This window comes from Cebus imitator, unplaced genomic scaffold (genome assembly GCF_001604975.1).
Source record: "Cebus imitator isolate Cc_AM_T3 unplaced genomic scaffold, Cebus_imitator-1.0 Scaffold387, whole genome shotgun sequence".
In the NCBI taxonomy this organism is placed as follows: Eukaryota; Metazoa; Chordata; class Mammalia; order Primates; family Cebidae; genus Cebus; species Cebus imitator.
In genome coordinates this window covers 405,428-419,374 of record NW_016107702.1, presented here as the reverse complement: position 1 = coordinate 419,374, position 13,947 = coordinate 405,428, and the positions used below count along the sequence as shown (strand labels likewise).

Here is a 13,947-nt window from a genome sequence, read left to right as displayed (position 1 = left end):
TTCAACCATTGTGGAAGACAGTGTGGTGATTCCTCAAGGACCTAGAAATAGAAATTCCATTTGACCCAGCAATCCCATTACTGGGTATACATCCAAAGGATTATAAATTGTTCTATTATAAGGACACATGCACACGAATGTTCACTGAAGCACTGTTTACAATAGCAAAGACTTGGAACCAACCCAAATGCCCATCAATGATAGGCATCGATTATAGGACAGGGAAAATGTGGCACATATACACCATGGAATACTATGCAGCCATCAAAATGATGAGTTCGTGTCCTTTGTAGGGACATGGATGAACCTGGAAACCATCTCAGCAAACTGACACAAGAACAGAAAATCAAACACCTGTTCTCACTCATAGGTGGGTGTTGAACAATGAGAACACATGGACACAGGGAGGGGAGCATCACACACTGAGGTCTGTGGGGGAACTAGGGGAGGGACAGCGGGGGGTGGGGAGTTGGGGAGAGATAACATGGGGAGAAATGCCAGATATAGGTGATGGGGAGGAAGTCAGCAAACCACATTGCCATGTATGTACCTATGCAATAATCCTGCATGTTCTTCACATGTACCCCAAAACCTAAAACACAATAAAATATATATATATATATTTTATATATTATTCTTAATTTCTTTATATATATATATACAAAGAAATTTGCTGGGGGATAGTGCTCTTTGTCTCCACCAAGATCAGAACAAGATTTAATATTAAACTACAGAATGGAAGGTTAAAATTAGATTTTTTTTTTTTTTTTTTTTTGAGACAGTCTCGCTCTGTTGCCAGGTGCCAGGCTGGAGTGCAGTGGTGCGATCTTGGCTCACTGCAACCTCCGCCTCCTGGGTTCAAGCAATTCTCCTGCCTCAGCCTCCCGAGTAGCTGGGACTACAGGCATGCGCCACAACGCCCAGCTAATTTTTGTATTTTTTTAGTAGAGGCAGGGTTTCACCATGTTGGTCAGGATGGTCTCAATCTCCTGACCTCATGATCCTCCTGCCTTGGCCTCCCAAAGTGGTGGGATTACAGGCGTGAACCACCGCGCCTGGCCTAAAATTAGATTTAAGAAACAAAAGATACCACAACTGAAGAAGATGTAAAAAACACTGGAAAAACTGATAATGAAAAGAATAGTCTCTTCTTGTTGCCAGAGAGATTCTTTTTTTTTTTTTTTTTTTCCCAAATTTTCCACACTACACAGATGTACAGAGATTCTTGTTTTTCATGCATGACATAGGTATGTTCTTGCTCAAAAGCAAGAGGCTAGAAGTGATAGCTTTCTGCACGATTAATCTATGAAAACTGTAGGGATGTGACCTCCTATCTTCCTTACTTGAATTTTCCCAACCATGAGTCAGCAATGGCTGCTCCCAGGATCGGAGTAAAATAACAGAGGCTGCTGAAGGCATGGTATATAGATGTGGAGGTATCTTCATTCCAATGCAGGAAATACAGGAAATACAGGGTCAGCACAGCTGTGGTAGAAAAAAAAGGCGGGGGGGTGGGGAGACAAAATAAGATAGATGCATTAAAGTGACTTATAAAAGAAAATATTTTATCTCCAGTCTTTATAAGGTGATTTTGGCCTTCAGCACTCCCATCAGTGACATGACTGAGAAGTGACTGCCAGTCAGTACAAGCAGGGCCCCATGGGAGTTGTGGGAGTGAATGGGACTATACTGAATGTACAAATATAATACTCCTCCCTTCAGTCTATGTGCACCCCTAGCATCATTTAGGCCAATCATCAACAAAACATGGGTGCTTCCAATATCCCTTCCCTCTCCTCTCCTTCCCAGCAACAAGATGATGAGAGATCTTATCTGAATTCCATTCTTCATATCTGTTCCTCAGGTATGAGCTCTTAGCCAAGAGCTGTTAGCTCATACCTGAGGAAGAGGTATGAAAAATGTACGTCAGGTAATGAGAGCATAATGAGAGCTTTCCCCAGTTCTTGCTATGTTGCCCAGGCTGGAGTGCAGCGGTCATTCACTGACACAATTATAGGTGCCTGATAGTCTGGAACTCCTGGGCCCAAGCAATCCTCCTGCTTCAGCCTAAGTAGTGGCGGCTACAGGCATGTGCCATCATGTCCAGCTCTACCCACTTACATTCTCAAAGTCTGTGTTCTGGTTTCTTTCACACCTTTCTGATCTTGGCCTCTATGAGTTATTAGGTGAAATCCTAAGAGATATTTATTGGAAGTCTTGGCCAAAGTAAAGGACCAATGTGGACCAAGGCAGAAAGAGTGGATTAGGGAGATAAGTGCATATAAAGAGACAAGGCTGTTACAAATATGAGGTGAGGGTGAGTGGAGAATAGTAGGTAGGACTCTGGGATACAAAATTACCTTTCATTCCATAATAGGAAAAGCGCTCGCAGAATTCATTCACCACAATGAAGGCAATGCTCAGTGGATAGTTGGAGCCACAGATTTTCTATTAAACAAGAAGGCAATGATTCAAGCATGAGCTGTTTTCCCCTGTTTCAACAATTAGATTGCTGCACAACTGAAAAATTCATTTATTTCAAATCACCATGGTAGGTAATGGAGCAATGGTCTCTACTCTTCATGAAACAGCTATTATCACACTAAAAGTGCTTACATTGCTGATTTAGAAATAATAGAAGCTAATCTGAATATTATTTTGTTTCTCATTTATTTTACATGGATTTGCTTAAACATTCTTTGATCCTAGACATCAGGACCTGCTCATCTTCCCACAACTACTAAATGAAAAGCCTAGGGCTCTGGGCAGAAGAATGGTCATATTAATTTTCTAGGAACAGAATAAAGAGATAGCCTATGGAATACTTGATATCCAAGCAGTGAGATTCAGATGTCAGTCTCTGCTTAGCTCCACCATGGGGACTGACCCTTCTTGTCCCCAACTATTCTGTTCGCCATGCTGGGAGGAATCCTGGCAATATGATAGCTTCTCCTTCAGAGGCTACTGGAGCCAGGCACATAGCCCAACATGGAGGACAGAGATTCCTAAGGGTAAGCTAGTTGATCACCTTGACTTTGGGCAGAGTTTTAAAATTCTGTAAAATTAAATGTCTAGTCTTCCTACTAAAGAGATTCTATAACATTTTCATGATAATCCTACTGGATATCAAAAGAATTATGCTTTTATCATGCAACATATCAGTCAGAATATAAAGAATGTTATGTTTTATTTCAATTTCCTATCTATTACAATAGACCAACTAGCATGAGGGGACATAGGGATTTCTGTCCTTGGTACAGTCAAATTTATCATGAAAATTATATTGTCTCATTTCGTGAGCAGTATATACATCTTTGTAAGTGGCCCTAAATTCTTTTGGACCAGAAGAGATATCACTAGCAAAAAAAAATAGGCAAAATATAATAAATTAATAAAAATAATAAATTAATGTACTATTCTTTTACCCCTAGGGATATATATAAATGATCCTCCGGAACATTAATATATTTTAATGTATCATAATAACTTGCTTGAAACATTCAATGAACTGGGCTTCTTATCTTTGTAGCTCACAGCTTGAGAATTATGAAATCTGGAGTTTAGCTGACACACTGTCACTAGCTAGACAATACTGTCACTGGCTGTGTTAACATACTTATACTGGCCATGTCACTACACCTGTCTCTATGCCTCTGTTCTGTTATTCCAAAGAAATGAGAATAACATCACCTTTTGGCCCACAGTGAGAACTCAGTAAATTTTGGCTATCATTACTATAACCTTCCCGCTTACAGAATTTTAATGTAAGAATTGACTGAGATGGTGAGTTTGCAAGTGCTTTAGCAAGTATATAATGCAAAACATTACTATTACTTTTCTGTTTCTCTTTCCTTTCTCCCACAGTAGACTGGGAACACATAGTAATAGAGATTGGATCTATTCTGAAACTTCCACTGGTGTTCAGCAGAAGGCTCTGCACACAGGGAGAACTAAGGGCAGGGTTTTTTTTTTATTGGTAAAGAAAGAACAATCACACACAGTTCTCCAGACAAGAATGCTTGCCAGTTTCCCTGGACATTGAAATTGCTTTTTCTCCCCCAGGGAAACAGAATATGCAATGAAATTCAACAACTTCCTGGATCCCAAATGAACTTTGACTACCTCTCCTGCTGCTTTGTCTTGTTACGTAAAGGAAGCTTCTGTTTAGATGTGGTTTCAGGTGAATTCTAACTCTAAGAGAGAATCATTTTAATACCCTAATACAGCTCAGCTTGAAGCTCCGGAGGCCAAGGAAGAGAGCCAAAAGAGGGAGGCCATTCGTGTCAGAGGCAGAATTGAATCTAAGGACTCACCGTGGATGGCTTCTTTGGAGGGCTGGGAGGTCGACGTGGTACCTCTTCAATGGAGACAGGTGAAAAAAGAGTTTCCTTGGACTCATTTTTCTGGAAGGTATTCATGACTGGCTCCTTACTCTCTCTCTCTCCTCGAGCATTTGGCTTCAGTAGGCAGTTAGGACAGCTGCCAGCCTACTCTGAAAAGGGGGACTGGGAGGGGGAGCTGGTGGCTTCAGCAACTGAGTTTAACTCTGTGGGTGTCAGCTTCAATAGTTTCCTGATCCAGAGCAAAGCAGGAAGCTATAGTTCAAAAGAATGTGTAAAAGGTACAGCATAGCAAAGTGATAACATGCCAAAAATAGAATGAAACAATGATAGAGAACTGATTAGAAAATCTATGCTTAAGAAAGGTTATCTTTGCAAAGGAGGTCAAGATAACTAAGAACACAACACTTCAAGCACAGATTGAATTTAGCTGGGCGTGGTGGCTCACGCCTGTAATCGCAGCACTTTGAGAGGCTGAGGTGGGCGGATCATGAGGTCAGGAGATCGAGATCATCCTGGATAACACGGTGAAACTCCGTCTCTACTAAAAATACAAAAAATTAGCTGGGCATGGTGGCATGCACCTATAGTCCCAACTACTTGGGAGGCCGAGGTAGAAGAATTGCTTGAACCCTGGAGGCAGAGGTTGCAGTGAGCCAAGATCTTGCCACTGCACTCCAGCCTGGGTGACAGAGTGAAAGTCTGTCTCGAAATAAAAAAAAAGAAAAGAAAAACTGATTTCAGGCTAAGAATAACTGTAATTTATTGACCATCTACTATTGAAAGGTTAATATATATGAATTACATATATGTTGTATGTATATATAACATATGTTTATTCTAATTAATATTACTATCCCCATTTTAAAGAAATTAATGTTCCCAGAGCTAAAAAATTTGTTCAAAGTTACTGTCCAGTAAGTGGCAGATCTGGAATTTTCACTATGTCATGACAGCTGGGAAAGGTGGAGTTAGTAATGACTTGGGCCATTATTCACTTATGAAAATTATAGAAATGGAATGTAGGAATACAGCAAATTTAAATGCATCAGAGAAGGAAGGTCATCAGAAACTGAATTTGGGAAATAAGAAAGATGCTGACTTTAGACTGGGTGCGATGGTTCACGCCTATAATCCCAGCACTTTGGGAGGCTGAAGGGCACAGATCACAAGGTCAGGAGTTCAAGATCAGCCTAGCCAACATAGTGAAACCCAGTCTCTACCAAAAACACGAAACTTAGCCAGGTGTGGTGGCACATGCCTGTAGTCCCAGCTACTCAGGAGGCTGAGACAGGAGAGTTGCTTGAACCCGGGAGGCAGAGGTTGCAGTGAGCCAAGACCCCACCATTGCACTCCAGCCTGGGTGACAGAGCAAGACTCCATCTCAAAAAAAAAAAAGAAAAGAAAAGAAAGAAAGATGGTGATTTTTGTTTTGTTTTCAACATCTTAAAAGTTCAGCTAGAAATAGCCTATAAGTAATTAAAGAAGTGGGGCTAAAGAAAATGAGAGAAAAGGATTGATGATATACGTTTAGGTACCATTTTTCTTCTTTGCAAGTTATTCCTTTTATTTTCATTTTCTCACTTCAAGATTAATCAATCTATTCTTCCATTTAAAAAATAAAATTTAATTTGAGCAAAAATTGTGAACCAGTTGCTTTCTAGGTAATGTTGTGAACAACTATTTTTCTTAATTTTCAGTGAGTAAATTCCCTAATGACTCTAGAATATGTATTTAGTCCTTATCAGAAGAGGAACAAGAACAAACATGATAATGCTATGTGCACTTTATGCTGTGTTACTTTTATGAAGTTAAAGAAGTAAAAGAGTAACAAAAGAGCATGGTGCCCCTCTAGTTGTTTGTCCAAAGACAAGAAAAAAGAAAGGCTAGAGAGCTATAAAAGAAATAAGAAAAATGAAGACTAAATTAACAAGGTCAGGTAACATCAGAATGGTTTTATTTGAAAATACAAGAGAGAAAACCTATAACTCTATCCCTCGCAAAATTTTTACATTAACTATTTGAATAATTTATTGACAAATAGGACCAGGATAAACTCTATATTTTCCTCTTTAAACTTTAACTCAGACTTTGACCATATCTTCTCAGCTCCTATTACACTCCGCATTTCTACTGTCTATCACCAATCTTTACCCAGAGAAGAGTCCAGCTTCATTTCTGACTGGCATTAATGATTAAGCATAGTTATTCTTTCAGGAATCTAACCTGGTTTGGTTAGTGACTTTGGATGCAAAAATAAATGGTCAGAAGTTACTAGTCAAGTTAACTAGCAGAGGTACAGATGCCTTGAAGATTCACTTATGTCCATGGCTTTCCTTGATCTGGCAGAGTAGATGGAATAGCACCCATATGCAATGTACCAATTTATTTGTGCTCATAGGTATCCCAAATACCAAACTTTGGAGTATTGGCAGTGGTTTTCTGACACTCCTTTGTTTAGATGAAATTCTTCTTTTAATTATGGTAATATAATGACAGAATCAAATATCAGAGGTGGAAGGAATCTTAACCTTGTCTTATGTAAATGAAACTTCTCTGAGGATAAGCATCATTTTCCCTTGGAAATTCTGATTCAGTAGATCTCTGTAGGGATCTAAAAATCTTTGTTTTCAAAGCACTTCTAGCAATTCTTATGGTAGGAATTTGGGAAACACTGGTTTTAAATTCTCTCCTATTCTAGCCTGAAGGATATTTCAGAACTCAGAAGGGACAAAGCAAAGACTGGAACCAAATGCTCCCAAGGCATTTATATAATATTAAGATGGCTCTTATATCCTATTATTTTGCTAACATCAAATAGAAGGAAAAAGAGAAAAGATGAAAGAGAAATGAGCACTAACTATTCAGAGACAAACAACAATAAAAGCTAAAGAATCTAAATATCAGTGATGAGTAAAGAATATTTGTGTCCTTAGCGATTACAACATCAGATAACATTATGACATATGACAAAGTTTTACAGTTATATATACATAAAAGTAAACTGGCACTCTAAGTTAATAGAATCTAATATAGTCAGAGAGAAGAGGAAAATATAAAATTAAAAGGTAACATATGTTTAACAAGGTCTCTAAATATAAAATACACAAAAATAAATTGTATCAAACATCTGTCACAAAGATTTAGAAAAGGGAAATTTAAAGAATAAACTTATGTCTTTATTTATATAAATAGATTCAGGAATAAATCTAACAAAAGATCTTCTAGACCTCAATACTAAAAAGTAAAAAATTTTACTGAAAGAAATTGAAGATCTAAATAAATGGAAACATACCATACTCATGATTTGGAAGGCTCATGATATAAAGGTGTCAATATTTCTCAAACCATCTACAGTTTTAAAACAAAATCCCAGCAGGTTTTGTGAGTACAGAAAATGACAAGTTGGCTTTTTTTTTTTTTTTTTTTTTTTTTTTTTTGAGACGGAGTTTTGCTCTTGTTACCCAGGCTGGAGTGCAATGGCACAATCTCGGCTCACCGCAACCTCCGCTTCCCAGGTTCAAGCAATTCTCCTGCCTCAGCCTCCCAAGTAGCTGGGACTACAGGCATGCGCCACCATGCCCAGCTAATTTTTGTATTTTTGGTAGAGACGGGGTTTCACCATGTTGACCAGGATGGTCTCGATCTCTTGACCTAATGATCCACCTGCCTCAGCCTCCCAAAGTGCTGGGATTACAAGCGTGAGCCACCGCGCCCGGCCACAAGTTGGCTTTTAAAAGTCAACATGAAAGTGCAAAGAGCCAAGGATAGTGTTGTACCTGACCGAGTCAAGGAATGCACCACACTCTGAGATTGAATTATGAGTCCTTTATTATTCCGGTGACTGAGTGGTGGCTAACGCCCCAAATTCTCTCAGCCCCTCAGAAAAAGTTAGGTGGTCTTTTATACCCTAATTTTAAAAGGGAGAGGGAACCTAGCAGAAGCAAATTTTTCACAGAAGCAGAGTAAGCAAAAAGTTAAAAGATAAACTAACACATGAGAAATAAAACAGTTCCAGGTTCGAGGGGTAAAGCTGTCATGAAAGACATAAAATTTATAGATAATGGGGGCTCTGAGTGCTCAAGAGCACCTGCATTCCCAGGCTCTGCTGGTACCACTTAACTGAGCCTCTTATCAACAAATGCATTGCTGGAGGTGCCCAGTGTCAGCCTGCCCCAGCTACATACTACAGTTACATACTTAATGGTATTTTAATAACTAAAACGAAGAAGCTAAGATGGAGTCTGTCCCGCTCAAGAAGCTAACATAAAGCTTGAACAGCTTTTAGTCTGAGAAAGAGAGTTAGTTTTAGCTGGCAAAAAAAGCAGGTTATCACAATAGCAAAGTGAATCTTAAAGAAGAATAATGGTGGAGGATTGTACTACCCAATCTAAGGCCTCAATACCAAAGTGCAATACTATTTTAAAGCTTATAGCTTTAAAAAAAGACAATTTACAGAGGAGGAGAAAATATTTGTATTACATACATCTGTCAAAGAATTTGTGTCCAGACTATATAACTGCAGAAATCAATAACAAAAAGATTAATAAGTAAATGAAAAAATACTCAAAAGATTTGAACCCGTAAGCAGTGGCTCATGCCTGTAATTCCAACATTTTGGGAGGTAGAGATGGGCAGATCACCTGAGGTCAGGAGTTCGAGACCAGCCTAGACAACATGGTGAAACCCTGTATCTACTAAAAATACAAAAAATTAGCTGTGTATCATGGTGGGTGCCTGTAATCCCAGCTACTTGAGAGACTGAGGCAAGAGAGTTGCTTGAATCTGGGAGGCGGAGGTTGCAGTAAGCTGAGATTGCACCATTACACTCCAGCCTGGGTGAAAAAGCAAGACTCTCTCTCAAAAGAAAAAAAAAAAAGATTTGAATGGATATTTCATAAAAAGAATACCCAAGTAGCCAATAAATCTGTGAACAGGTTATCAACTGTATGGAGGTAAAATAGAGTTCATTTAGTTAGTCCTATATTGATGCATACTCAGGTTTAGTCTTGTCAAAGGAAAATATCTTGGGCCTCTTCAAGCTGGGAATTGCTCAGGGCAAATCTGCCTCCTTTGGAAAGACTTACCAGAAACTCAAAAGAATGCGACCATGTGTCTCTCACCTTCCTATGACCTGGAAACCCCCAGTTGGGGGGCCTTGCTTTGAGTTGTCTCCATTTTTCTGGACAGAACTAATATACTTCTTACATATGTTGATTTATGTCTCATATCTCCCTAAAATGTATAAAACCAAGCTATGCCCCAACCACCTTGGGCACATGTAATCAGAACTTCCTGAAGCTGTGTCACAGGCCTTGGTAAAATAAGCTTTCTAAATTAACTGAGACTGTTGGTCCTGTACTCCCAGCACTTTGGAAGGTTGAAGCAGGCAGATCACTTGAGTTCAGGAGTTTGAGACCAGTTTGACCAACATGGTGAAACCCTGTCTCTACTAAAATTACAAAAAATTTACTCAGGTGTGGTGGCAGGTGCCTGTAATCCCACCTATTCAGGAGGCTGAGGCAGGACAATCATTTGAACCTGGGAGGCAGAGATTGGGGTGAGCCAAGGTCCTGCCATTGCACTCCAGCCTGGGCGACAAGAGCAAAATTTCATCTCAAAATAATTAATTAATTAATTAATTAACTGAGACCTGTCTCAAATTTTCAGGTTCACAGTCTTTTTTGATTGTAAGTAATACTGCAATAATAACATTGCACAGAAGTTAAATATATCTGTAGGGTAAATTTCCAGAAGTGAGACTGCTGAGCCAAAATACATGTTTTTATAATTTTTGGAACTGCCTATTCATCTTCTTTGCCCATTTTTCTAGAGTTGTTTGTCCCCTTCTTGTAAATTTATAGGATCAATTTAAACATTATTGATATTAATGTTCTGCCATCCTCAAAATTTGCAATATTTTTCCGTTTGATTTTATTTATGGACTTTTAAAATTAAATGTAGCTTGAAGTAAAATGAACAAATCTTAAGTGTACAGCTCTGTTAAATTTTATATGTATGTAACTTACACAAGCACTACCCAGATAAGGTTAAAAAGAGTTTCTAGCATCTCAATGCCAAAAGTCCTTTAGAGGTAATACCACTGCCTCCCTTCTGCCTCCCAATCAAACCCTCCTCCCTCAAGGCCACTGTTCTACAAAATGGTACTCTGAGTGGCCAAAGACTGGAAAGATATTGTATCCAAACACTTTGGGCCAATAAGACTTTGTCCTTTGCTAATAGATCTGTATGTGTAAGGGAATACATTCAAAGAACATGTTATTTTCAAGTCTTCCCAAGTTTTATTTTTTACCAGGCCCTTTTGAGTATACTATGCACATGCCTCAGGGTTGGTCAGGAGTGTGTGAATAGCTTGGGCCATCTCTGGTTTCTGCTGCACATGTACCCAGTCTCAGCCTGAAACATGATTCCCCCAACTAGGATTGCAGCTTCAGGGTAGTAGGGCCAATAAGCTCTTGGCCTTCCCTCCCTAGTCAGCATCCCAGGAATCACTTTTACTTAAAATGTTCTGGGCATGAGTGTCAACAGAACAAATTGAGTGAGTTTCCTTTAGGAGACAGAGAAGGTGCCAGTCCTGAAAATATTAGATAGTTATCAATCTTTTTATACTATATTTTTATTATATTTTTTTCTATTCTTGAGTTCTTTTGATTCATCTCTTGATAAATTAGAAATTACTAAAACAATTATTATAGAAATGATAATTGAATGATAGAATTCCTGAATTATCATATGTCTAAGAATACCTTCTTACCAAGCTATGGATGACATCTGATGAATATATAATTCATAGGTCACATTAATACGCTTGCACAGATGCAGCTTTATTACCTTTAGAGTTTAGTGTTATAGAATAATTCAGAGTCCTTTGATTTTTGTTCTTTTGTAGGCAACTTATTTTTTCTGCTTGCATGATTACATTACCATCAGTTTCAGGACAGATCAAATTAAAAGCACATATGTTTAGAATCATGTCAGGATCATCAGTTGTTTCTGGCAGAGAACCTTTTATCTGAGAACTTATCTAATTGATTAGCTCCCTACATTTTGGTATCTGAAAACACATCAAATAAGAACATACAAACACATGGGAGATATGATTTCATTCCTTTCTCTGAGGTACTTATATATACCTTCGTGTGGTAAAAAGAATGATATACTAGGTATTCAATCTATTTAAAAGGGTCTTTAAGAATATTTCACTTATGAGGGAAATAATAAGGAGGGGGAATGATGTACTGAATATGTACTGTTTAGCTTGCTGTAATTTTGAAAACATAATGCATGTTATATAGCCAGCTTTATCAGCTCATATCATCATGTACTCATTTCTGGTAGCGTTAACATCAAAAAGAAAAGTCAGCATAACAACTTTCAGTAAAAAGCATTATGATTACTATATTAAATGATAAGCATGTTTCACTAGCCACTTTGAATTATGAGCTTGCTTTAGTTAAGTAATAAATAACATAGTTGTCTTAGCTAAGAATTGATAAATAAAATAGAAATAAAAATAAAGACAGTTTAACTAAAATTAGGCTAGAAAGAGAAAAGGAAAAAACAGGATTAAAATAAAAATTTATAAAATAAAAAAAAACCCAAATTCCAAAGGTAAGAAAGTGAAGTTGAATTTAAAAATGTTTCATAATTGACAAAACTTGGGAGCAACCAAGATGTCCTTCAGTAGTTGGGTTGATTAATAAACTGTAGTACATCCAGACAATAGAATAGTATTCAACCTTTAAAAATATGAGCTATCAAACCATGAAAGACATAATGAAATATGCATGAAACCTAAATGCATATTATTAAGTGAACAAAACTAACCTGAAAAGGCTATATTCTGTATAATTCCAACTACATGACATTCTAGAAAATAAACTATGGAGACAACAAGATTAGTAATTGCTGGGAGGGAAGAGGAAAGGGAGGGATAAATAGGCAGAGCACAGGATTTTTAGGATAGTGATACTATTCTAAATGTTACTAAAATATAGATACACATTATTATACATTTGTCAAAAATCCATAGAATGTACATCAAGACTGAATCCTAATGTAAACAATGGACTTTGTGTAACAATGATCTACCAATGTAGGTTCATCTGTTTTAACAAACATGCCACTCTGGTGTGGGATATTGATAATGGAGAGAGAAGAAATAGGACCTTCTCAACTTTGCTATGAACTTAAAACTGCTGTAAAATATAAAGTTTTATATACATAAAATTATATTTTATACCAGTTTATATATATAATTACTTTATATTTTATAGATATATAAATAAAAAATATATAAATATATATGATATATATAAATATGTATATAAAGTTATATATACAATATATAAATATAGATACATAAGGTTTTATATATATAAAGAAATGTTCTAACAATGGGGCCTCAAAAGAAAAAAAAGAACCTACTGGTCAGTGGTTTTCTATCATTCCTACATCTATCATTCTGCCAATTAAAAGATATTTTATTATACATATAAATATTATTTATCCCCTTAACACTTAGTTGCTTATTTCTCTCAAAAGCAAAATAAATTGATGAAAAATATTGCAAGAGATAACAGAACAGTTGTTACATTAAAATAATTATTTAACTTAATCTTTCTCCTAAATTATAGCTTAATTGTATCAAAAATTAAAGTATTTTGAGCCATAATTTAAGGAATATCAGATAGAAAACGCTCAGACAGGAAGCCTGAGATGAAAGCTTTATGACCCTGTCCCCTGTCTCTACGAAAAAAAACAAAAAATTAAAAAAAAAGGAAATTAGCTGGGCATGGTGGGGTGCCTAGCCATAGCCACTCTGGAGGCAGGAGGATCACTTGAGACCAAGGAGCTTGAGGTTGCAGTGAGCTATGATCACACCACAGTACTTCAGTTTGAGCAACAGAGTAAGACCCTATCTCAAAAAAAAAGGCTTGGAGATACAAAATTATAAAATTAAAACCATAAAACCATGGACATTTATTAGAAATCAATAGTTTTGCTATTTGACAACTGGAGACAGCAATTTGGTAAAACAGAACACTAAACTTAGACTCTAAAACACCTGATCTGCCACTTAACTAATACTATGTGGAACAAGTTACCTAACCTGCAAGAGGTTAAAAATATAACATCAGACCAAGCTCAGTGGCTCAAATCTAAAATCCTAGCACTTTGGGAAGCCAAGCCAGGAAGACTGCTTGACCCCAGGACCTTGAGACCAGCCTGGGCAACACGTCAAGACCCCATCTCTACTCCCCTCCCCCCAAATAATTACCTCGTTATGGTGGTGCATGCCTACAATCTCACCTATGGGAAGCTAAGGTAGGAGTCCCCAGCTGCACTCCAGTCTGGGCGACAAAGCAAGACAATGTCTAATAAACAAATAAATAAATAACACCAACTGAAATTTCTGAATCAAATTTAATTTCTTTTCTCATCAAAAGTTAAGACATATTTCCCGGGCCGGGGGTGGCAGCTCATGCCTGTAATCCGAGCACTTTGGAGGCCAAGGTGGGTGGATCACCTGAGGTTGGGAGTTTAAGACCAGCCTGACCAACATGGTGAAACCCCGTCTTTAAAA

The 13,947-nt window shown here is 37.6% G+C and overlaps 1 protein-coding gene across 2 annotated transcripts in view; it reads right to left on the bottom strand.

Annotated features, from left to right (window-relative positions):
• The window catches only part of SLC15A2 (solute carrier family 15 member 2), a 44,931-nt gene extending 40,139 nt beyond the window's left edge, over window positions 1–4,792 (bottom strand). For both annotated transcript variants that reach the window (XM_017508160.2, XM_017508161.2), the window contains exons 1-3: window positions 4,314–4,792; window positions 2,361–2,448; window positions 1,344–1,485 (exon numbers count right to left, since the gene is read on the bottom strand). In XM_017508160.2, the coding sequence (XP_017363649.1) occupies window positions 1,344–1,485; window positions 2,361–2,448; window positions 4,314–4,418 (335 nt within the window). In that variant the 5' untranslated portion in view covers window positions 4,419–4,792. The remainder of the gene's footprint in view (window positions 1–1,343; window positions 1,486–2,360; window positions 2,449–4,313) is intronic.
• Window positions 4,793–13,947: the final 9,155 nt, after the last annotated feature.